The sequence below is a fragment of the Talpa occidentalis genome, unplaced genomic scaffold (assembly GCF_014898055.3).
Source record: "Talpa occidentalis isolate TD23 unplaced genomic scaffold, MPIMG_talOcc4v2.1 talOcc4.9, whole genome shotgun sequence".
Lineage (NCBI taxonomy): Eukaryota > Metazoa > Chordata > Mammalia > Eulipotyphla > Talpidae > Talpa > Talpa occidentalis.
The window spans coordinates 31,239,431-31,266,205 of record NW_023605305.1 but is presented as its reverse complement, the minus strand read 5'-3'; the positions used below and the strand labels follow the sequence as shown (position 1 = coordinate 31,266,205).

Below are 26,775 nucleotides of genomic sequence, written 5' to 3'. Positions count from 1 at the left end.
CTGAAGTTAAAGACAGTGAGTGAAAGAGAATGGTTCTTGGCACCTCAACGTGGACATAAGCGGTTTAATATACCTTTATAGAGGTCTAATGTTTCCTTTATAGACTCCCCTTGTTCGTTTTATAAGAAACATTGGGGGGAAAAGGACTTTTAGGCCTGATAAGAGAACTTTATTCCTTTATGACATTCCTCTTGGATACCCTGTGGAATGACAAATGGGCTTGAGGAAGATTGGTCTCTGTTAAGTGTGGAGGAGAATCCACCTGGGCTGAGAGAAATGCAACTCTGAATTATTTTATGGGCAACATATTTACAGAAAACAAACTGTAAGCTTTAAGGTGTGGTGAAATGGTCTCTCGTCCTTTTTGGTAGGAATACAGATTGGCATTCCCTTAGATGAATATAATATGATTTCAAACTGAAACAAAATATTTGGAAGAGAGAATAGTATTAAAAAATGAGACTTTTCATAGACATTCAAGAAATACATATCAGCAACTTACACTAAAAATTTGCTCTAAATACCATAAATAATTCAGTTAAGCCTTCATATATTACATGCATCGTTATTGCATGAATACTGCCCTATTTGTAAACCAAGTATATTTTAGCTAGAGAACTGAATACGTATACTTCAAACAAATATTATACTAATAACAAATATTCACTTGTTATCTTCAAAATAAAAAAAATACAGATCGGCACTTTTCTGAACCTTATGTCTACATACTTTGATCCAATGATCCATTCTGAAGTTCAGAAAAGAATCCAAAATTCTATAGACCAAAACTAGGCACACAAAGGTATATTAAGAAACTGTATCTAGAAGAGTGAAAAGGTAACAGACAAGATTAGGGACCAAAGTAAAATATGGTTAAGTCAGTCACTGTACAGTTTTAGGATACAGTATTCGGCAACTGTTAAAATTGTGTTTATAAAGGTTTTTATAACTTGAGAAAATGTGTATGATCAATGTAGAAAAAAGGTCAAATAAAAATTGTCTTGACTCTAAAGGCATGCTGAATACAAGGGAAAAATAAAAAAGCTAACAATGAACAACAGGAGCAGAGGTGTCTCCATTTTTATTTTCCAAGTTTTTGTCTTTTTATTTTACAGTGAAATGCACTGCTTTTATAATATAAAAGGACGTAATAGATTAAAAGCAAAGAGAATATCAAGTCCTTCAAATGAGTTTGGAGTCACAGTGTTAAAAATGATCCCAGAGCCGTGTGGTGGGGCCTCTCCTTGGCCACACTCCGTTTGTTCCTACATTAGAGGACACTTGGGAACCCAAATGAATAAAAATCGCATTTCTTGAAACAGTCTCTGGTTCGGTCTCCCCTTCACCTAAATCACCATGTACTAGCAAGGTTACAATCGAAGTCTGCCTTATCGCCTGACAGCAACCTTCACGAGACAGCAAAGAGAGAAGATGATTTATAAGAAAACCATTCCCTGGATCAGGGAGTGAAAAGTACTGATCCGTTCTAAAAGCTCCTGCTGACAAACTCTGATATTATGAACATTCTGCACTTGGACAAAAGCTCCCACTTTTCTTAATTACATGGTTTGAGCAGGAGCCTGCTTTCAGGATCTGCCCAATCACACAAACAGCCATTTATTTTCCCAACTGCAGCTGCCAAAATTTCCCTGATCTCTGTTCTGTGCTCCATCTTCAAGGGCATCTTGTGGCTGTATGACACTGTCAGGCAGCATTCAACGCCATGCTTTTTAAGCTCCTCTCGCTTTCTTTCCTGCAATATGGAGATGCTCCTAATACATATTTATTAAAAATCTCATGAACAAGAGGCAAAAAAGAAAATCACAAATACCAACTATCAGAATATTTCTGTCTGCTTTGAGGCAAATACTTTATTATGACAATGAACCACTAATATGCTCTGTCCTCTGTGAGTTGGGTCTGCTTTTGTTTTATAGACTCAGTATCTTGTAATTTATTGGGGCCTCTCTTCGTAACACTATTAGAAAGCAAGGGCCAAATCTTTACTCCCCTGTGAATAAAAAGCCTGAGGCCTCGCAGCAAACTTTTCACTATTTTAAACCCAAGTTTATCTCTCAATTTACCTGATTCTTTTATTATCTCAATTTATTTTTAAAGATTTATTTATTTTATTTATACAAGAACCAGGGTACAGGCCAGATGCATGGGAGGGTGAGAGGATTCACCAGAGACAGAGCAGAGAACAGAACAGGCAGACTGATGAAATACACTGCTGAGGGGATCAGTAGGCGAGACAGGAGAGGTCTGCCAGGCCATGTGGGACCCTCGCCGGCTGGCCGGGATTGAACTGGCGCTGCAGAGGCTGCAGACAGCTTCACAGCGCGTCGCTCAACTGCCTGTGCCACCAGGGGAGGCCCTATCTCAATTTTGTTTACTGTCTCACTGATTTTTTTTTTTTTTTTAAGTCTGTGGTACATGTCTTTATGATTTGCCTCATAACTAAAATTTTGGATTTAAGCAACAAATAAATAAGTTAATACTTATGTCTTCACAATCTTTTGCTTTTTTCAAAAACACTTCTGAAAAGTCACTAATTCATGCTAATTGGGCAAGAGTCAAATAGTGTTTAAAAATTCGGAAATAATAAGACTTTTAAAAACCATGATAGTTTCAAAATTATTAGCTTTATAACATCATTCAAGCCACATAATATATAATTTTCAAATAAGGCATTTTAGAACTAATTTAATATACCCCTAAGACTAACTTGGATATGGTACATGTATATACACTAAGCACTGAAAAGATTTTATTCCTTGAATAGGGTAACCATGTCCTTGGAAATCACAGATACAAAGTAAATTTGCTTGGCAAATTCTTCCAATGCTTAATATAATCTTTTTATCCCAGAAATTTATCTTTTAAAAAATTGTGAAAGGCTAACAAATAATCAGAATCAGCTGCTGTCAAGCTAGTATAAGACATGTTTAGTTACAGGCATCTTTTAAAATGAGCCGTAAGTCACAATTTAATAAAGATAATATAGTGCTTCGTTCCAACAGTTCCTCCCCATAGCTGAAGTTACTTCTTAAAAGAAGAAAAGGCATACAAAGGAACAAAAGCCAAGCTAACTTCCCTTAACATTAATGAGTTCCTTAGATGAGCCAGAAACCTTTATGTGAAATGCCAGAGATGCAAGGAAAGAAAAGGGGTACCTGCCTGCAAGGAAGTAAATAATTAAACACCACCTAATGTCATAAATATGGTAGCATAGAAGTACAAACAAAATGCCTAGTTAAGTTCCTGCCCAGGACATGACAAAGTCTCAATTAAAGGAGATCCTGTTATAATGCTGATTAAAAAGTGTTTAGGTTACACAAGAAAATATTTAGACAAGCAATTACCATTAACTCCTTCCAAACTTCCAACAGTAAGCACGTGGTAAATGGTGTCTTCCCATATGTTACTTCACTTAATTCTCAAACAACTTTGCAAAGCTGGTAACTGTCATTTACAGCTGAGGAAACTGAGGCATTGAAGAAACCCCAGGCACTCTACACATGATGGAGGAATGAAGCTTTGGGCAATGCCTGCTGTCACTCAGCCAGAACCGCAATTTGAACTAAAGTCTGAAAACACATTCTGTGTCCTTTCTCTAACCTCCAGTCCGAGGAAAGAGCTCCTATCACCATAAAATGCAACCCAGTCTCAGGAAAACGAAGTCATCTAATCCAATTAAAACCATTCTAGGTTGTCTATCTGTTAGTTGGTAAATACTGTGAAATAAATGGATGTCACAGGAAAGAGCTCACTTCAAAATTCTGAGTGGTGTAATGGCAAGAGTGTGCACCAGGTTTGGAGTTGATCTGATCTGGGTTTGAAAGGTAGCTCCAGACCTGGCCTTGGTTTAGCCATTTAAGATTCTCTGAGGCACAATTTAAATTTACCTATCTGAAAAATGTGAACAATTCTATTTGTCTTGCTGGGTCCTGTAAGATTAAGGAAAACAAATTTATATTTAAAATACAAATATATTTATAGATTAATAATATATATTGTTCAAGATATAATATTCTGAAAATATGTGCTGGGAAAATGCATAGCAGGTAGCAAAGTTGACTAATCTAAGAGCTGGTAAGATTTACCCTTGGAATTTAATTTCTGAAATAGAAAAGAACACTTAAAAATGTTACTATTCATCACTTATGTCGATAGCTATTTCCTTCATCTTCAAAATACTTCACAAACATTAACTAATAAATTCTCCCTATAATGCCAGACAGGAACAAACGGAGCAAAGGGGGATGGATTAAGTGAATTCTAAAAAAAATGAATAATGAAAGCACTATTTTAAACACTCATAAACACAATTTCTTGTATGCTTTGCTCTTTTGAAAAACCCTCTACTGTGTATGGGTTAAAGTTAGATACTTCAAATGTAATAAGCACAGTCATTAGGGTCTCTGGTTTCTGAAAGGAAAACCCTCTTGTTTTCATGGGCAATTTCAGGAAATTGCCACAGTGTGCTCCATATACTGCTAGCAGAGGGCACTTCTGGATGTCCACACTGGGACTGCTCCCTCCTTTCTGTGGACCCCAAAGAGTAGCTTACACAGGGCACATGGGCTTCCAGAGGATTTTCCAGGGAACCATTAGAAAAGTGTGAAGAGCAGAGAAAACACAGCAAGTGCAGAAATGAGAATAAGCCTTACAAAGTTACTGATAAGAATTCATTACATCACAACCTAGACTCAAGGATTTTGATTTGATTTGATTTTTTTTAAAGATTTATTTATACAAGCACTGGGGTACAGGCCAGAGGCTCGGGAGGATGAGAGGATTCACCAGAAACAGAGCAGGGAGCAGAACAGGCAGAAGGCTGAAGTACACTGCTGAGGGGAGCAGCGGGTGAAACAGGAGAGGTCTGCCTCCCCATGTGGGAATCTCCCTGGCCGGCTGGGAATCCAACTGGCGCTGCAGAGGCTGTGGACAGCTTTCCGGTGCTGCACTCAACCTGCTGCACCACCGGGGAGGCCCTCAAGGATTTTTATAAGAACATTCACAGCTTAAATCCCATTTAATCTTCTTGAAGACTCTGAGAGATGGGTGGGATGTGCCCCTTGCCAGCCTCCCCCCAACATCACCTGCTTTTTACAGGTGAGCAAACTAAGAGTTAAAGAGCAAAAGGAAGAGTGACTAGTCCCTGTATGCAAGGTGCAGGATTGGGACCTGAACTGAGGTGTAACATGCCTATCTCAATCCCCACTGTGGTGCTCACCTCTGTCCCTTCTACACACTTCCGTCTCCAACATTTACTGCATGGCTTTGAGACTTGCTGTCTTTCTTTCTCCCTCTACCGCAGGACTGAGAGCTCCCTGAAGACAGGACTGCATTGCATCCTTTTGTAATCCTGGACACCAGGGCAGAGCTTTGGATTTTATTGTAGAATAAATGTGTGAATGGATGACTCTCTGGGATCTTAACCGATGCTCCCTAACTAAATCTGCTTTTTCTTGCTCTGTTCTCTATTCCTCTGCTCTCATCCTAAACCTCTCTCGTATAACTCCTTTTCAAAATCAATTTAAACATAGGAGCATTTTCATCTTTTAAAGCTACATTGTCTTTATCACGATTGCTTCCTTCATTCAAAGTGTCCCAAAAGACTATTTTGAAGGTCAGGGGCCTTCAGTTTTCTGGGTAAGGCCATCTTCAGAGTTTTTATTTCTTCACCTTTACATTCCTTCTATCTCTGATCCCCTCTGTTTCAGGCATAAACTCTTATTTCATTTTCAATTTGGCTCTGAATCTTCCTAAAGTCTGAGGATAAGAGCACCACAGAACTTCTCCACCTGCGAGAGTTTCTGCAAGTAACAAAAGTCAAATCCAGAGGATCTTAACATTTTGCTGTAGCAGCTCTCAAACCTGTACATGCCTGGCATGTTATTTTTTTTTTAACAAATGAGTGAAGAAACTACTGTGTAATTACTTCTATATCCATTCAATTAAAATCTTTTAAAATACTTGTTAAATACCTCTTGCATAGCATACTGGTTAAGAAAACAGGCACCAGAGCCTTGCTGCTTAGGCTTGCATCCCTGTTGAGGAGTGTGACCTTGGGCATGTTAACAGTTCTGTGTCTGTTTTCTCAATATTTGTAGGTATAATAAGAAAGTGGCATAGATTTTCATGAAGATGGTGTTGAAAGTAAAGAAGGAATACCCTACCCCTCCCAAAGCTGATGTCAAAGCAAAGCTTGGAAGGCCACTAAAGCAGTTCTGAAAGGTGTCCCTAGCCACAAGAAAAAGATGGCCCAAGACACCGAGACTCGGAGGCAACCCAAATATCCTTGGAAGAGCATCCCCAGGAGAAACTAGCTTGACCACTAGCCATTATGTTTCCTCTTACCACTGAGTCACCATGAAGATGATAGATGACAACACACTGGTGTTCATCGTGGATGTCAAAGCCAAAAAGCACCAGATCAAACAGGCGGTGAAGAAGTTCTGTGTATGACACTGCTGTGGCCAAGGTCAACACTCTAATCAGACCTGATGGAAAGAAGAAGGCATATGTTCCTTCTTGGCTCCTTGATGCTCTGGATGTTGCCAACAAAACTGGGATCATCTAAACTGAGTCCAGCTGGCTAATACTATATATAAATATTTTGAGCAATTAAAACAAATGGCATAGATTAAACGTATAGTGTTGTTTGGTAACTCAGTTTCAAGGCATTTGATCCATGCCCGCTAGGAACTCAGTCTTGGAGGGCTAGCAGACAGACCTGCGAACTAAATTTCAAAATGCAGTCAGGCAAGTGCCACACTCGGAACACCTGTGTGACATACGTACATCCTTTCCGTGTCTCTGCATAAGTGCTCTCCTTCCTCCCACCACTGCCTACATAACCCTGTCATTTTCCAGAGCTCTGTTGGAGCTGGCCTTCCTGACCCACAAGCTTCGGGCACCTCCTCTGTTTTTCCTCTGTTGTGGGACTCGCCACTCCACATTTGGCCTCATGTCTGTCTGCCCACTAACTCTCCTTGAGAGCAAGGCCTGAATTTTGGTTGACTTCTTGCTCCCAGCCTGAAGTACACAGAAAGAATTCAATCAAAGATTGCAGAATGAGGGCCTCCCCAGTGGCGCAGTGGGTTGAGCGCAGCGCTGTGAAGCTGTCAGCAGCCTCTTCAGTGTGGGTTCGATTCCTGGCTGCCCAGGGAGATACCCACATGGCGTGGCAGACCTCTCTTGTCTTGCCCGCTGCTCCCCTCAGCAGTGTTTTCCGTCAGTCTGCCTGTTCTGCTCCCCGCTCTGTCTCTGGTGAATTCTCTCACCCTCCTGTGCTTCTGGCCTGTACCTCAGTTCTTGTATAAATAAAAAAAAATTGCAGAATGAATCAGTGATCAGAGGTAGGTGCAGGGTGCTAGGAGAGTTTAGAGAGAGAGAACATAGGGACAGTGAAGGAGATTACTTTTCTTCCAACTGACCAGACTCTGCAGTGTGCTGAGAGAACCATAGGAGGAACATGTGGTTCTGTATTTTTAACTTCTTTTCTTAAGCCTTTTCTTTACTGTTCCTGCTCTGCTTATTTTAGATGAGTGCAGCCATGAAGATCAAAACAAATGTGAACTAGTGGCCAACGAGGTCAAATAAATGCTCAGAATCACAATACTAACATGTCAGTAACCACATAAGGAAGAAAATATTTAGGGCTTCATCCAGTGCTCTGTACAAAAGGTAAGCTGCCCGATGCTTGGACAGTTATCCTTCTACTTAAAAGTGTTTCATGGAGAGTTTTCATTTTTGTCTGAAGTAATGTTGAATCTACATATTGCTAATGAAAAAAACAAAGAAGCTTTAGGATAAGAATGATCTCTCAAGTTTTTAATCTAATTGTATGCATACACAATGGAAAGAGGAGACAAAATAACATAAAGGTTTATATCTATTTTAAAATTATATTTTCCAGTTGCTTATACTGGAGTGTCAAATAGATTTATTTACAATTTCAGTTAGTATCGGAACCACCACCTGAATTCTTGTGATCTAGGAAAATAAGCATTCAAAAGTAAATACTCTACTTAAAACTAGAAAGTAGCAAACTCAAGAACTGAACTCAGGCTTCCAGACTCCAAAGTCCTTTTACCAAGGGCCTGAAACTCCAGAAGGGTAGAGTCAAACAAGATAGTGTAACAGAGACCAGCTGTTCCAGAATCTACTATACTAATTTGGAGCAAATCAAATTTTATCTTCCTCTGGCATCCACAATCCTTTCTGGGATGTTATATCCTTGGTTTTGGATTATCTGTCCTTCTTTCTGAAGGTTATGCCATGGAAAGTAGCTCACATATTTCAGTCTTAATCTTCTCTCCCTGTGAGTTGTGCAATAAATGTCCAGTATCTAAACCATGGGGGTGGGGGGGAAACTGAACTATTTTTCTTAGTTCTCTTTTATTAAATGCCTGTGCCAAGTCCTGAACCAGGCTTTTTCCACATGCTGACAAATAATCTTCTATAAGAACCTATGAAGTAGGTAGGGTTCACCCCATTTTACAGATAACAGAACTGAGGCTCAGACAAGTTAGTGACTTTACCAAGAAAGAATCACATGTAAGCAGGGAATACTCATGGAAATGACAAATCCTATCATGTCAGTGATGACTGTACTTTCTAAGTCCAGACTTCAGCAAAAAGCGACCAGAAGATCATACAACATTGCTTGATAAGACATCCTAGCTGACCCCATCCTTAGCTGAAAGATTGGCCAAACCCTACTTCTGACCTTCCCAGGACATTTATCCCATTTCACAGCCTCAGGAAAATAGAATGAAGCATCTCCTTCATGGATTGGGAACCCTTGGCCCACTCATGAGTTCTCTACATTCGGTTTTCTCAGACTTCTCACCCTAATCATTTAAGTTCTTACTACCCCAGGACTGACCACCCCACACTGAGTGCAGGTCAGTAACAGTCAGTAATTGGGTATGAGAAGCCCACTGTTCAGAATATGGCATTGACAGTTCCAGTTCACCAAGCAGAAGCAAGAAAGTGAAAGAATTATTGTGGCCCCACTGAGTACCCACAAACAAGTGCCACTTTCTGACCCATTATCTCATTGTATTTTTAATAGCATTTCATTATGTGAAATTATAAAATATTACCCAGCACATATTATCTACTTATTTACTTACTCTATTGACTGTCTTTCTAAAACGAAAGTTCCGTCAGGGCAGGAACTTGTCTTAGTCACCTTTAGTCACTGCTGTATCTCCAGCACCTAAAACAGCATCTAGCATATAGCAGGCACTTCACAAATATTTGAAGAATGGGACACAAATGGATACTGCATCCTAACAATAATAATAATGATCATTAGTACTTCATATGCCAAGCACCATTTTAAGTCTTTAATATATTTTCATCCGTCAAATCCTCAATCCAAATTTATAGGTGAAAAAATTGAGGCAGAGGGAGGGTAAATGATTTGCCCAAGGTCACAACCGGTAAAGTCAGGATTTGAACTCGGGCAGTCTTGATCAAAAGTCCCTACCAATAACCACTAGGCTAAATTCCTCTCACTAGTCTCTTCCTTTTAAAATGTGAGAAATACAAAATGGGAGATAGAACATGGGTTTGGGAATGAGACATGGCTTGGACGCTGGGTCTGTCATTTCCTACTCATACACTCATGTGCAAGTTACGGAAGCTGTATGGCGCACTTTCTTCAAATTCTAGAGTTGCTGTGAGGTTTAGTGAGATAACTTTAGTGAAATGCTTTTTGCAACATCTGACACATATACTTTAAAGGGCCTGCTATTATTGTGATGTATCATCAGCAAGTGTGTGCTTTAGAGAGCAAGTGACATAAAGGAATCTAGAAGAATTACCAAGAAATCACAGGTGAGTCATGGTGATCAGGAAAAGTTTCATGTAAATAAACATACTCAAGATCTTCACAGTTACAGAGCTTTGGTTGATGAGTGACAGTATCAAAGCCAATTTTCATGACAAGGGGCTTTGGGTCCAACACTCCTCTCAGAGGCTAGAGGTTAACAGGGCACCTGCTAGGAACTAATTTATGGATAAGTGACATCCAACTACATACTTAACAATTAATTACTAAGTACCTGCTAGGCATCAGAAACAGAAATAAATCCAGTCCTGAATGTTGAGGTGGTGGTGAACATAGAAAAATGAATCATGGGGAAAGCAGTTTGGAAGTCCGATGCTGGTAGGATACTGGCAGTGCTAACAGAGGAGGCATTAACCCAGGGTGAGTCAGCGAAGGTTTCCTGGGTGACCTGGCTCTCCTATTTGTCTCACCAAGCCAGGTGAAGAAAAGCAGAAGGACAGTTGAGACCAAGGAATCTGAGCATAGGTTCAGAAGAGCATGGTGCAACTCCACAGTGGAGGATGAATGGCAGGCAGAGAACTGCGGGATGGGAGCTTAGAAGGGAAGGAGAAATCAGGCCATGGAGGGTCTCCTGGGCCTTGTGAAGGCAGCCTTGTGAAGGGCTTGATCCTGAGCCACAAATCAATTAAGTAGCCATCTCTGAGATCTCATCTCAACTGTGTGCCTGTAGCAAATACACTGGTTCCCCATGAAATACAAACAAAATAGCACTGAGAGAGAGGGAAAAAATATATCATTTTTTTAGGCTCACTGCTGAATTTTCTTTGGGGTCCAATTTTTCTTCTAGAATAGATCACAGGCATTTTTAGCATTAACGTAGTTTATCACCACCTCATGACACTGTTCTCCTTTTGTACTCTAAAGCCGTTTTTAACTCAACTCAGCAAATGTTACTCTTTTCCCCAGCACAGCACCCTGAACAACTTGATAAATATTTGCTGAAATGGGCTGGATTCATTGACCAGGACTATATGAGGTTAACACAGTGCCAATGGGCAAGGCTGGAGCCCAGGGATGGGAGGACATAAAAAGATGAGAATTACAGCATCCTCATTCTCAATAAACTTGAATGTCTATGATGCAAATGAGACATGTATGACAATAATACACATATCCCAAGGCAGACTGTAGGGTGCTTCATTCTCTCAGTCGTGGCAATTGTAGGGATTGGGAGAATGAATCCCATTCTCATAGAGCTTCCACCAGACACAGCTCCTTGAGGGCAGAGAGCTAGATCTGCTTTTTATTACTAAATCCTCAGTGCCCACCAACTAGTAAGAACTTAGTATTTATCAAATTGATCTATAAACAACCCTGAGAGGTATCAACCATTTCCAAAAGTGGAAACAGGGGCACAGAGAGGTAATGTGAATTTTTTTTTAAGTTATAAGGTCAGTAAGTGGCAGAGTAAAAATAACAACAATAATTACTATTTTTTTTTGTCATTTTAAAGAAGGCTGCCCTCCATTCATCCTTCCTCAAGTGTCTTCACCACAGTATTTTCTTTTCACTAAGATGGAAAAGGTTCTCTCTGTCTGGATGAAACTTGAAGTTTATAATTTGAATTCTTGAGCTTGGGTTGGCTTTTCCTAGTGCCAGTTTTAGGAGTTTTAAAAGGCAATGAATGATGTTAGGACAGATGGTTCTGCCCACTATAGGTAAGGACACTCCTTAATACAAAGGTTTCCCAAGATTCTCCTACTCCTTCCTCAACCTCCAGGTAGAATTAATCCAACTTCAATTTAATTCAGTAAATCTTTATTGTTTACCTACTACGTGCCATAAACTTTTCTCAGTATGTTCAAAGTAAAATGCAAGCATGAAAGTCTTTGCTCCTGTCCTGTCATGAGTAAATCATGTCTTACTTATTTTCACGCACAGTAAAACTTCAAGGGCAGCTTAGTAAAACCCTTAAAGGCAGAGTCCACTTATCTTTGTAGAGAACTGTAGTGATAACACGTAGTAGGTGTTTTAATATATTTTCATGAAACCTGGATAAATCTTACAATTTTGCTCTAGAAGGAGACAGACCTAGGTTTAAATCAAATCCAGCCCAAACCAAGAACTGGTTCTTTCACCTTAATTTACCTTGCAAAACTTCAGTGAGCCCATTCATAAAATAGGAAAATTAACCTTTACCTTATTCTAAGCATGAAAAGCCAAGGTGTGTGTGAGGCACAGAACTTGGCTAACAGGAAGAGCTCAAGAAATGAAAACTGATCTCATTATTTCTAATCTCAACTTTAGGTCACCCCACTACTTAGTGTTGTCATTACTATTATTACTTTGCAAATTCAGCTAAGTAGCACAGCCAAAGAATGAGTTTTGCTAATTAATAAATATTTTGATTAATAGAGAGCCCAAAATATACCATACAGAATCATTAATTTTCAAAGATTTGGGATGCAGTATTCTACATTAAATCTAAAAGAGTGAGAAGTCATCCTTTAATAATTTGGAAGATACTGGAGATTCTGCATTACTTAACTATGAAAAAAGTTGACTGGCCTTTTTCCTTTTCTGTGCTAAAACAGTGTTTCTCTAACTTTACTGAGGATGATTCAACAAAGGAAAAGAAAAGTAAGAACTAGATTGAACACAGCAACTTCGTATTTCAACTCAGAACATATAACTGAAGCAAAAGTTTCATGAAATAATACTTACCCTTTCTAAGTTTGTTTTCTATTTCATTCCATGCTAGCATTTTAATTTTTTTTTTAAATTCTGGACAAGACCCAATAAAATAATTATAGGCAGAACTAGTATCTAATAATTTACTAATAGTTATCTTGTCTGTTAAAGTGTATCAAGGATATAGTTTAATTGATCTTCCCATCAAGCTTTGAAGCTGTATTAATTCTATTTTACATATCAAGAATCTGAAATTCAGAAAGGTTAGGTGACCTGAACTAACACACTCCCACACGTTAATGACAGATTCAAGATTCATAATTCATTCAGGTGCATTAAAAAAACACAAATAGGATAACTGAGTATATATTTATTGAGAACCTGCTATGTGCCCAACATTGACATACAAGAGCACCTGACATGATCTCTGCTCTCCCAGGCTCATAATATTCCAGAGGAGACAAGCAAGCCTTCCCACTTGCACTGGGAAATCTGAAGGCGGCACTTACTAATTATGAAGGAAATACATTTATTCCCAAACCAACACTATCTTCTCTCTGGCCATACATTATCTCACAAAATGAGATTTGGTACCTCTTGGTGAGAAAATTCTTCATACCATTCTAATGGCACATTTCTTACATTCTGAGATAAAGTTGATACTCTTCTTCCTACCACTTTCTGGCACTGTGACCCTAAAAGTAATCCTTAATGTGACTTCACCATTGAGAAACACCATCATAGCATCACACTTTTACCCAAAGAGTGCTTTAATGCAGATTCACTCTAAGCAAATAACCAACACCTAATTTAGAAGCATCTTTAGAGTGACTCCAACTTCTGAGAAACCATGACTCAATAAAGACAGGTCCTGCAAAACAATTACCAAACTATAGTCCTCTGACCTAAGACATTTCATAGCTATCAATTCAAATAAAGTAAAAACCAAATCAATACCCCCTAATTTTCAAACTATTTTGCCTGAAAGCAAGCACTGTTAACTGCTCATATCCGTGTGGTTACTCACACTCTTCCCTCCATAAGGAACTCCCTCCCCTTCCACGAATTTTCCAGCTTAGCCAATTTGCCTGGTTGCACTCAAATGGCACTTTCCCCATGAAGTCTTGTCTTCTTCCCCAACAGGAATGAATGTCTCCTTTTTCTGTACATTGTACTTCCTCTGCCAAATACTTTTCACATTTTACCTGTCATGGTACTTATTCACTATATTAGAATCTGTTTTAAATACCATGACATTTTAATAGGGACCTAGAATGAGGTTTTTATGCACAGGATGTAATTGTATTTGCTGATTCCACACTAAGACCTTTGATCTAGAAAAGGAATTGCTTTTTCTCCCCCAGAGAAGTAAACTTTGGCTAAGCTGGATGTCTTCCCAAACAGTCTGGAACTATGATTTCTGATATCGCTAAACAAGTAACCTAAGCCAGATGGTTGAGCTGTAGCTTCTATAAAAAGGTTACCAGTTTCTGCCCTTTAGAGACCAAATTGACACCATAGGGCAAAAACTATACAATGTTTAATGAATATGAGAAATTATCTCTGTAGTCACAGAATGGTGCTGGGAATAGCTGAGGTTCACAAAATGAAAACTTGCTCTTCTATTTTTAGAAAGTTGATACAACCTGATAGTTCAGGAAGAGTGCTATAAAGATTATACCAACTGAGAGCCCACGTCTCCAATATTCATGAACTAGAGACCTGTTGAAGAGTTTTTACTAAACCTCTTCTGAGCCTCAGTTTTTGTTTTTTTTTTTCTTGCAGGTATGTATCCTTGAATCAGAGATGTAAAGCAAGATGGAATTAAGATTCAAATATTTGCTTAAATATGGACCAATTTTTAAAAAAAATTGTTGTTTGTATTCAAACACTTATCAGCAACCAGATCCCAAGAAAATTGTATTGCCTTTACCCTACACATTCACCTTAGCTGCTCAATATACCCACCCAGACAATATACCCACCCGGACATTTCTTTTAGGTCTTTCATTGGTAGGAGTGAGATTTCTCCAGGCTAAACTGCACAGTAATGTCTTCTATACTACTCATTCTTCAAATTCAAGCTCCTCCCTTTCACAGACTGATTTCTGTTTGACTCTAAAAATCAACTCAATTCTTCCAGGGAGTTTTCCCACCACACACAAGCCTGCTTTAAAATCCTTAGAGGAACCCCAGGGAAGCCTTGAGATAAGATACAGGTGGAAAGATGTTTGTGTCTTTCTGTTTCACAGTAAAGGGTCTTTTTTATAATAGTGTTGGGCCTGCAAAGTATCATTTGGGGCATCAGATCAACTTATAACTCCCTTAAGAATTAATTTATAGGAAAGAAAACGACTCTCTTCATGTCCTTGCCTTGACCATACAAAGTGGAATTCAAAATCTGTGATGTTAAAACAACATTCTAAGGTTTTGTTTTTAAGTCCTGAACCCCTTCGGGAACCACTTGTATTATTTCTTCATTCTCAGGGGTGATAGCAACAAGTTCCAATTTAAAACAATTTGTGAATTTATTCAATGTGCCCATTGGTTTCCCCCTTCTAAGCCTTGGGGAAAAGGTACAAAAGTAGGTTTGGCCTAACACCAGTCCCAACATCACCCCCTACCCCTTCCCAATGCATGTACTAAATATCTACACCAGGCCTTTGTGGTGATTTTCCTCCTTTCTCTTTTTTTCCTTTTAAATGGGAGGGTAATAAATCGAAGGCCAGAATTCTGCTCACATCTTCCACACCTCTTTAGTCAATCGGATCACTTCTTGAGCTGTTTGCACTGCCAAAGCCATCCATCATCCTGCCTCACCAAGCAGGAGATGGAAAACTGATGGCGAGTTAGAAAAATCTCATTAAGCCACTTTTTGCTTCAAACTCTTTACCACTCCTCGAGAAACAGAACTTCAAAATTTAGCCAACCGGGAAAACAAGAGGGCTAGAAGAAAAAAGCTTATTGGAGAAGTGGAAAACAGCTCCAAAGTTGGTTTCTGGGCCAAAGCGAAATAACTTCACAGGGTACAATATATACTTTAGGCATCAGAGATGAGACCATATCAATTAACCTGTTCTTATTTCTTTCTTGTTGACTTCTGATTTTCCTAGCAAATCCTTCCATGAAATTACAAAAACAGTACTGATGAAAATTAACTTTTTGTTCACCTTTTTTCCCTTTTAACAAATAAACCCCAAGTTAAATCTAAATCCAAAAAAGACCACGGAGATACCTGGCAAAACCTTAGAAGAATGCAGAAAACTTATGAAAGCCACACATTTCCAGAGAAGACCTGAAGGCTTGTCTCTGTAAAAACCACTGTGTACCCCCACCCCCTCCCATGAGTTCTGGCTCTTCTCCCTGCCCCTTCGCCCCAGGACATCTGACAAGACTGACAGATTGACAGGAACCTACTGTTTATTTTCAGTTTCTATATATGACTAGTGCTTTCAAATACCGCTTCTCATCTGAGCATCACAGAAATCCTGTGAAGCAGCATTATCAACCCCATCTTAAAGATCAGGAAATTGAGGCTCAGAAAGCTGAAGGACTCATTTAAGATCACCCAATTACAGTATTCTAACCCAATCCACCTAACATAAAGTACTTTGCACTTCCTGGTTTCTTAAGACAAAGAGCAACCCTTGCCGAGGAGGCTCCGTGTCCAGATGCAGACTCAGTGCTCCGTGGCTTCTAGATGGCCCTGCCAACAAAGACACTCCAGCAATAGTGGTATCTGGTAGAATCATATCTAATTTTCCTACATGTGTGCAAGTTGGTGTAATATGTTTCTTTGCCCCATATGCACACTGGCCCTCTGGGTCCTAATCACAACCACCAGGTTGATTTCAGGACTGGAACCTTTTCCACTACAGAGGCGATTAAAATATAATCAAGCTAGAAAGTTATCCTCCCCCAAAGCCACCTAAAACAGAGCAACTCCAAAATAAAACCAATTTACATATTTTAGCCCAAATTAAAAAGTAAAAGCTAAGGATTCCCTTTTAATATCCTGAATAATAAATGCACATTTATGTAAAACTTCCTTTGGGGAACGGTTACTATGAGGACAGCTTTTCCAATATTATTCATAAATATCACTTTTGTTTTGGTGTTACAGTAAGAATCTGGACTTGTGGGAATTGTACTGTCTGTACCCAGTGCGTCAACACAGATAATTAATATTGAAGACATGCACAATATCCAGAATTCTAGATGTGTGGTTGGCTGCATTACAAAAAGTAACATAAGAAAGGATGAGTCAAATCTGGTCAAAATCACAAATTGCAAGGACTTAGTCGTTCACTCCATTTTAAGCGAGCACTTTTCTAATGAAAGTTTCATTAGTAAAGATTGCAAGTTCTCAGGTTTTCCACTACAGACTTTTAAATAGCACTTAGAGCTAAAGTTTATCATTAAAGCTGTATTTACTACTGCTATGTCTTCAAAGGGGAAATCGAAAAAAAAAAGTTCAACTCAGCCTGTTATGTTTCATGTACCAATTAGAAAGCAAAACTCTAAAGGGTTTAGACCGGCAGCACAGGAAAACACAGACTACTTAAGAAGCCATTATTGGCATCTTCCAATAATGGGGTCATGGCTGTCTATGCATCTATGCATACCACACCCAGAGGCACATACACCCAGACACACACACGCACACACACACAGAACACCTTATCAAGGTGTGTATGATAAAGTAACTATGACTTCTACTCCCCCAGCTAGCAAACTCCAGTTTGCACAGGGGCATGCCAAACAGGTTACTATCTTCTCAGGGTCTTCTGGCAGATAACACAGGAAAAGGTATTCAAAGAGTCACCTCTGTCAGAAGCAAGGCTTTCTTATTCCTGTAAAATTCACAGGCTCCTGTCAGGCTTCACGGGCAGCTGATGGAAAGGCAATTTCCTTCCAACTGTCCAAACTTGACTTTTTCCTGAGAGTGAATATCTGGATACACAGAATCTTACAGATGAAAAAGTCCAGAAGATCTTTATTTCTTTTATTTTGGAGTCATGCTTAGACTCTTATGAATACAAAGGGAAATGCATTTATGTTCTTGAATGTTCCAACAGATCGTTTCTCATAATTTGACAAAAGTCTCGATATGCTGCCTGAGCTTATTGCCCGAGATTATGGCACCGCAACTATATCCTCACAGGGACTTAGCCTCTAATGAGGCCTTTTGGTCAGTGTCAGAAGGAAGAGAAATGGTGACCTTGAATTCCATGTTCCAAAGAGATGCACATAGTAAGTCCTCAACAAATATAACATCTTCATCCAACAACGAATGAGATCTAGCTTTCGACTATCAATACTAATGGCAAAACAACTTCAAAGGCTAGTTGTTATCAGACAGTAGACAACAGAGGGGAACTGATTCATAGAATGAGCAGGAATGGATTCAATGCCACAAAGTGCAAAGAGAGGAAACCTCCGTGCCGTAGTTTGTTTTTCAGAATTCGCCATCTTGGCTGTAATTGTTTCTCTGCTTCCTCATATCCTGCAAAAGAGAACTAAACTTCTTATAGAAAAAAATATTGATGAAATGCATTTTTATAGGTTTAAAGTGAATAATAAAGGAAGTAAACTCAAGCTTAGGTATTATTTTTCAAACTAAGAATTTAAAGGATGTTATTTTCAAGAGACCTATGACTTGGAATTTTTTTCTCCCTTTTTTAAAAAAAATCACATATGCTGGTTTTGCATTTTACTTTTGTGGTTAAAAATAAGGCTCTTCCCAAACAATAAAAAACAAAAATGCAAGCACAACAATTACACTGACCCTATTTCTTCAACATTCTCACTGCTTTCTCAACCAAAATTTAAGGATTGTTTTATGACATTCAATATTTCTGAATCCTGTGGAGGGGAATCCACATTGAGAAGGGGAACTATTTCTGGTGTTAGATACACTGAGGATCTAAATAATGCTCTTTTAGAACTGGTTAGTTCTAAAATAGTCCAGGGAAAGGGAAAATCTCAGGGGTTGGGAGATACTCGGGGAGAAAAAAATATATATATGTGTGTGTGTGTATATACACACACACATATATATATGGAGAGAGAGATTAATATATAGAGACAGACAGAAACAGACACAGAAAGAGAGAGAGAAACAAGACAGAGAAACTACCAGCTTATTAGGAGCACTGACACTGCATAAGTTATTTCTTAATGAAAGTATAAGGAACAGCATAAATTTTACCATTAAGCAGAGTGGAAGTCAACATGCAAAGCCAACTAGCTGGCTGATTGCTTTCTTATTTTTCATTCTTTTGTAACAATTCCATTTCCAAAGTGCTTGATTTCTAACACTGATGCTCCAGCGCTATTGTGAGGACACTGCCTGAATACTTAATGAAGTAAACAACAAACAAAATGGCTCATCTTTGGTGCCCCCAGCTAGCATCCCAAACTGGATATAATTAAAGGTGTGAACAAGCAAGCAAGGAAGTAATGAATCTGCAAAGTCAAGGTTCTGAGAAATTATCGGGCACCCCGCACTGCACCAGTTCAAATTTATCACTCATTATCTCTTATACCAGCAAGGTGCTGATCCACATGTTGGTGCCCCTCTTCACTCTTGTCCTCAAGCCAATTTTGTCTTTCCATTTCTAGATGGTTAATTTATGACAATTACTGCTTGTGACAACTCCCACCCACCTACAGATCACCTTTCTTTTTACACATAGAAAATCATTGACCTATAAAAGTCCTCTACCCCTAAAATATTCTGAGAATTAAAAAAAAAATAACAGGATGCTCCTAAACACATATACACACATTCTCTCTCGCTTCCTCCCTCCCTCACTCACTCACTCACACAAAAAAAGCATCAGGTATTAACATAACCACACTACCTGCTCCTTGTTTTTAACCAATGGTTAAAGATTAGGTTCAAAACCTCCCAAAGAAAACATTCTCCTTCCATATACACACACTTCTTAATTTGAACCCAACTCCTAGATTGAAAGGGCAGCTTCTAGCTCACAAATTTGATTACTAATGTAACACTGTAGGTTCCAGGTATATCTTTTTTGAAGAATGTTTGAAGTCTTATAGCTCTCTAGTAAGAGAAATCTTGGAGTTTGTGAAGATTTATCCACTTATGAGAAGTCAGCCCAATTTGGTTTTCTTTCTATTTTAGATGCAAACATGTATATTTATTTGGTAGCACCAAATACAGAAAGCCTAAGACAGGTGCAGGATTCCAGAAACACTTATACTTAAACACATGCGCACGCACACACACAATCTCCCTTTCTAACATACACATACTTACCACATATTTATCAAATGAATGAGGGATTGGGTAGTAAACAGTAAAAATCTGCTTTCAAAAGGGGAACTGGCCAATTCTGTGCAACATGGTCCATCGACTGGAAAAAAGTAAGATGAAAGCTTGAGAATATTTATGTCCCTTCATACGCCCCAAATTCCCAATGACATTGGGAAAAAATACTGCATTGCAGCATTTGCCAGCGAATACTCATGTGTCTAGCATCCGCAGGCCAGCTCACCAACAAATGTACATATTAAGTGTCCAAGCATATAAATTAAGTGCCTGGTAGCCACAGATCATTGGAACGGATGAAGAAATATGTCAAGGCCTAAGTTCTTCTGTCCAAGCACAGTGACCTCTATCAAGACTGCCCTTCCTCACTCACGGTACACACAGATAATTCGTTTCATTATTTTTTAAATTAAAACAAGGCAATAAGATGCCAAAGGCTAATTGAAACAGCCTATCTCCTCATGGAAGTAATCGTATTTAATCTACACATAGGAAGAGAATCCATCCGCAATAAGGAATTAAGTGCAAAGGGAAGAAATCAAACCAAAGAACCAAAGAAGAAATCAAACCTGCTTTCTCCAAGGAAACCCTTTCATTGTTCATGCTAACTCTTACTTGAGAAAAACACCTCGACTCACCCACAAATTCTTTTAGAGATAGAACCATGCATGCAAAGCACTAGTAATGCATTTTTTTCTAGAAATTTCAAATAGATGATCCCCAGTAGAAATGCTGAGTTTAAAACATTGGAAGTCTAGCATGACCTAAAACCTGTTTGAAGACTGAGTTTAGAAATGAAATGCAGAAGTCCAGCTCATTTTTTCTTTCTCTTTCCTTTAAAAAATAGTCTATTGTCATTAGGTCACATCAATTTGGCCTTCCTCTCAGCAAAATTCTTGAATATTCAAAGGACAAAAAAGAAAAGGGTTCTAGGGAAAGAAAAAAGTTTTAAGGCTTTGGAAAACTATCAAACAGAAGCAGTTCATCTGTGTGGCCAGGAAGATGACTTGAATGAATGGCAGTGAGGAGTGAATGGGACTGAGCTCACATATTCACGGTTAAAGTGTTTAAGGTGTCTTTTTAAAATGAGATATTAAAACTGTTTGTAAATCAGTGATTCGAAAAGTGACTTTTTCATCTATTTCCCCTTCTATGTTCATTTTACCCTTTTAAGATATACTAAATGACTTAGCCATAATGTTACAATGCGATCTATGGACACTCTGATAATCAAAACTGTGATGTAGTCAGGTTGCTTTTTTTTTTAAAGAAATATTTCCAATCAGATTTTCATTTCTTAATAAATGCGCATTCAACCTTGTGATTCCATGAAGGCTCATCTTCATGTGCAGGTACAGTAGATATTAATATTTTTAAGACAAAGAAGCGAGAAGGTCAGCAGTAGAACCACGTGTCTTTTTTTATAGCCCAAGCCAGGGTGACAGTCTTATGAAAATTATTTTCCACTAACTAAAAATGGTGGAAAATTCTCAGAAAAAAGATCACCAAAAACCTATTCTATTTTTAATAGTGACATATGTTTATGATGAGGGCAAAACAAATAACAAAAATATAAGTTTATTTCTTTCTACCTTAAGAGTCAAACAAATTTTTAAAAATACCCCACCAAAAAGACTAAACAGAAAGATAATCTTCAAGGAAAAACAGAATTGGAGTGAGAGGGTGGGTGAGGAGATTGGCCATGAAGAGAGTAAAAATTAAGAGTACTTTCAATAAAGCCAATTGTATTTCCTAACCTTATTATGAATTTCAGTATTTTAAAATCTCTCATTTGGGGGCTTAAAACTAGCTACCTGATTGTGTATCTAATTTATCTATCAGGAAGAAACTGTAAAAGATCATCAGTTCAGTTGTTTGAATTCTGCCTCCTGTTCATGTAAGGACTATATACCTTTCAGTCCTTCTGTTACCCACCATCATGCAAAAGAGACTTCTAGTAAAACACACTTAGAGAGAGGAAAAATCAAGAGCTGCCTGTCACTCAGCGCACGCATGGGTCCCAGACAATCAGAGACACTGAAAAAAAGAATCAGCTTTTCACTCAGTTTATGCCAAAAGCTGAAGCAGGACCAAATGCCAAATGGAAGGCAGTGGTTGCAAGGGTGCAGCCTGATGGAGCCTGTGGCTAGAGAGCGGAATGGGGAGGGAAGTAAAGCAAAAGGCTAGAACACAGTTTTTTCATTTATATTTTAAAAAGTAATTTCCACTTGGGATATAAAATGAGAGATACAATGAACTCCCCGGAACTGTAGTATCAACATCTGATTTAGTAAAAATTACCAGTATCACCTAGCACAAAATCATTGCTTAGGGTAAATCTATTCTACCTATATTTCTCCTATGGATATTTGCTGGAAATTTCTAAGAAATCATTTGCAGAACCTATCAGCTGTGGGAGTTCACTATTATGCTTCCGTCAACTTCATTCAATATAATTTACATTTTTTTCAAATGGCCTCACAGGATTCCTTGCGATTTTTCGCACGTACAATTTCACAGCAGGGAAAAGGAGGAAAAGAGAGAGAGAGAGAGAGAAAGCAAGATTCCCTACCCTCCCTTCCCCCTCTCTGTCTCTCTGTTTCTTAAAGCAGGGGAAAAAAAAAAACCAGGGGAGACAGAACAGATGCTTAAAAATAGATTTCTAAAAATCACTGTAAACCAGAGTTAGAAATGTAATTAACACCTATGTATAAAGAATAATTAAAGTTGGGCTGGCCACAAAGAACAGCAAAGATAATCGAGGTCCTGTCTCCCCCCCCCCTTTTTTTACACTGTTTGCAGTGTGTTCTCATGATAGCCACCTGCTCCCTACTCGGCTTTTCCTCTGTTCGTTTCCCCGGCAACCTTTCATTGGGTTTTCCTCCCAGCTATCGCTTTCAGTTGGGCTGCTCGGTCTAATCTTATTTGTTTTACACCCATCAAAACAAGCAGCCAGACAAAGGCAATCCTCTAAGAATGGGAAAAAGACCACAGCTTTGTTATAACATCTATGCAGAGCGAAAAGTCCTCCCCAGGCTTTTCCAAGGAAAAATAAGTGAGAAGGATATGAATTTACAGTCTCCCCCCCATACCAGGCTTTGAAACCTCATGAAAGCTATTGCTAGTGAAAATTCAAAGTCAAAGTGGGCACTCGTGGCATCTGATCGTGCCATTTTGTGCCATATCTCCAGGGTCAACATCAGGCGACGGGAGCGGCACTCAAGGAGTTTCCCTGATTTTTTTTTTCCCCCAGAAAAAAGATGATGCTAAAAATAGATTTACTACTTTGGCAGAAAGGTTTTCCACTTCCCCTTCCACATTCAAAAGTCCTGTTTCACAATCGCATCCGCTGGTACTGAACCTCACCTCCTCCACCCCTTATTCCCAGCCTTCCCCATCACTCCTATCAGGATACTGAAAAAGAAATGTGCCTTTAACTTTAACAGTCGTGTAATTCTGTTGAAGGCTCACAGAGGCGGTGGACACGCCAGCCAACAGCAAACGGTGACATTGTGGTTGTCAAAAAAGACACCAAGCTTGCTTAGCTAAAATGTGTGTTCGGTGGAAGAGGCAGTGTGTGTGCCTTGTGTGCATGCAGTGCCACTACACTTGGAGATGGATTCTGGTTTTCAGAAAAGAGAAATACTAATAAACACACACACACACACACACAAATGATCTGCACAGTGATTTACAATGCACAGTCCACCATCCTTAACACAGCACGCACGCACACACACACACACACACAGTTGGAATCTCCAAGCTGCCTTCCTCTTTTCACTTACCATCTTCAAGCCATTCCACTCCATCTGTGATCAGAAGAAGATGGACCCTCACACAGTGTGTCAAAAGCAGAAAGGAATGTTATGTAAAAGCTGACATTCCTTCTTACAGAGCTGCTGCCCAGAGAAGGAAGCAACAACTCAACACGCCAGGCACCGCTACACATACAAGCCGCCTCCTCTTTTTTATGAGGTCATGACAGGAAACTCTTTGAAATACAAGATGCAGCATTTACTGAAGCCCAAATAAATCACTCTCTTTGCCGTTTTGACTGCGCAGTCCCCCGAAACACACTGCCCATCTCAACGCTCAGTATCCAGGAGCTGCCTCTTGAGGTTTACATTTCCAGCACGGAAATGGAGAGAATCCTAACCCTGGTACATTTATCCCCAGCCCCACAAAACCCAGGCACGCAAACCCCCGCGCCCTTAGAGAAAGAAAACCCTTCTTTTGCCATCATGGTCTCATGTACTATAGAACCTCTTTCAACAAACCAGCAAATATTTCAGTCCACCTTCTCCCCATCCCCCACCTCCTGCCTTTATGTTGAAGGGAAAATTGACAATGACCTGTTAAAAATGACAATCTCTTTCCCCACTGATTTTCAACTGAAGAACCTACCCACACTCTCTACACAAAAGAGATAGTAAATGTAGGAACCGAACAGCGGTAGAGAACTAAACTCTTGTGCAAGCATAAGACTGGCCAAGGTGTAGATGCTTTTCTTCCCTCCAGCAACACAAACAACAGATTATAAATCTAGTCATACCTACCATAACCATTCTTATTGGCAAATATTGGGTCTCGCCGGGCTTCGACTCTTCTCTTAAAATTTGCAAAGGTTTCAGAATATATATTCTAAATGACTACTGTTGTTATATATATATATATATATATATATATATATATATTAAAAGATCCACAAAACACAGTGTGGATGATTGTAAAGTAAATCAATTATTTGGGGGGAGGGAATAGGGGAGAGAAAGAAAAAAAAAAAAAAGAAAGACAAGGAGCAGTGAGCTGAAACCCCCGATTCTAGGATGTAGATAAGAACAACTGAACAGAGGCTTGCTGAAATTGGCTCGAAGCTTCCCCTTTTTACATCCATTTATGGGACCATCTGTCAGCCAAAGCCAGGATCTGATTGGCTGGGGAAGCGAAGGGAGGCGTTGCAACATCAGGTGCTATTTAAATTAGCTACTGCCAGATTGACGATGTTAATGATTTGGTGACCTCTACAACAACAGAGACCAGATTTCTGAACTGCTTCTTGTGTCTGGTAATTAAGGCCAGGCTGAGGCAACAACAGCCATACTTGTATTTTTTACCTTTTCTCTCCTCCCAGTTCAAAAGTACTGTAACAACTGCAGGTCACTGGCGGCTTGCAAACCTTACCAGGGGGAGTGTCCTCCCTTTCCCCAGTTCCAAGGGCTGCCCCACCCCACCCCTCTGAGGGAAGGCTTCTCCTCATATAGAATATTTTCAACCACCTTATCTTTCTCGACAGTTGCTTTCTAGAGAAATGCATATTTAATGATCTGCCTCTAGGCTTAAAGACACAACAAAAGCACTTTAATGTGCTAATATATCTACATTCTAACTTTATTATTTCCTAATATTGCTGGTTTTTAGTTAGTAATGCTCCTTTTACAGCTAAGATGGCCAGCCTATCAAAAGAAAGCAGTTTGAAATTGTGCTTGCTCCATGAACTAGGTTCATATAAGTTTGCTTCAGAAAACTATTTCCTAATAAACAAAAAAAAAAATAAAACAAGCTGGAGGGAAGAGGGGGGGCAGCTGTCAGCTTCTACCTTTCTGCCTCCTGTCTGAGCTTTTCAAAACAGAGAATGATGAATGATTTATTTAAATGAATTTATTTCTCAACGTGGATAGGGGCATGATCTGAATTTTTAAAAATCCACTGAAACACACTCTCTTGGCTTTCCCTACTGCTATGGAGCAAGGTAAAATGTGCCTTGGACAACTGCCTCATTTCATAACCAGTACGGAGTGCTCATCTTGCTTAAGTGAACGTGTGATGATTTTTTTTGCTTCTCTCCTTCAAAGGATGTCTTTTCTCTTTGGCCTCTTAAAAATCTTGCTAAGAGGCACTTAGCAAAAGTGTACAATGATGTATATATAGTTTGTCTTCCTATGTTATACATTCCATAAACTCCACACTACCAAGCCTTCAGTAGTACAGTCTTTTTTGTTCTGGTTTGGCTTTTTTAAGTGGTTTTCCTGAGAAGTGCGTGCTTTACTCCTATCCAAAAGACTAACTTATCACCATTCATTCAATTAATAATTTTATCAATTTCTCCCTCAGTACATTCTCAGGGATAATAAATATTATCAAAGACATAATTCAACATATTCTTAAATCTTTGGCTAGAATCGACAGCAAGATGGGACTGGGAAGAGTAGAAATATAGGCTGAAAATCATGCTATCCTGGGCTTCAAAATCCAAGAATAAATGGGTCTATGAAACATTATTAGAAGACAGCTTTTACATATTTAAGAATTAAAAGGATTCTTTCCAAGCTACGATTTCATGAACACACACACACACCCCCCCACAAATACACACGCACATAAATACACACTTTGAAAAATACAGATACACCACAAGCCATATGTGTTTGGTATACTACATGAATTATTAGGCTTGACTATAAATAAATTTGACTAATCAAAATGAAAATACATGAAATAGAAAAGTAGAGATGTTAAAACTATAATACTCCCAAGCAGAACAATACCTAATTAAGTAAACTTTTAAAATAATTTCTTCTGCAAGTGCATAGAGTCCGGATAGTCCCATAGTATCTGTTGAACTGTATTAAAGATGAATTCACAGGTTGAGGACTCTAAAGAGCTGAACATATGTACACAGGGTAGGTATAGGTGCCCCAAACCAACAACAGCCACTCTCAGTGTGATCTCACCAATATCAAAATATTGTGAAAAGTACATGAAAACACAATGCTGACAAACACAAAGACAGCTCGCTTCAAACAAAATATTTACTAAGTATTTCTCTGAACGTTATACAAGAAAGAGTTTCTTAAAACCCTTTTCTTCCATTCATACTAATCTCATTACACTTTGTGAGCCATGAATTAACATTGGGTATATCAAAAGATATTCTGGTCACTTTTCTGAAATATTAACTGTATATTACAGT

The 26,775-nt window shown here is 38.9% G+C and overlaps 1 protein-coding gene across 4 annotated transcripts in view; it reads right to left on the bottom strand.

Annotated features, from left to right (window-relative positions):
• Positions 1 to 26,775, bottom strand: part of ELAVL4 (ELAV like RNA binding protein 4) — a 137,302-nt gene that overhangs the window by 64,591 nt on the left and 45,936 nt on the right. Inside the window, exon 1 of one of the 4 annotated variants that reach the window (XM_037499560.1) lies at positions 23,591 to 23,938. The exons of 1 other annotated variant lie outside the window; for it this stretch is intronic. In XM_037499560.1, the coding sequence (XP_037355457.1) occupies positions 23,591 to 23,614 (24 nt within the window). In that variant the 5' untranslated portion in view covers positions 23,615 to 23,938. Of the gene's footprint in view, positions 1 to 6,366; positions 6,492 to 23,590; positions 23,939 to 26,775 lie in introns of those variants that run through there. 2 more of the 4 variants (XM_037499562.2, XM_054691086.1) reach the window with 2 other exon arrangements.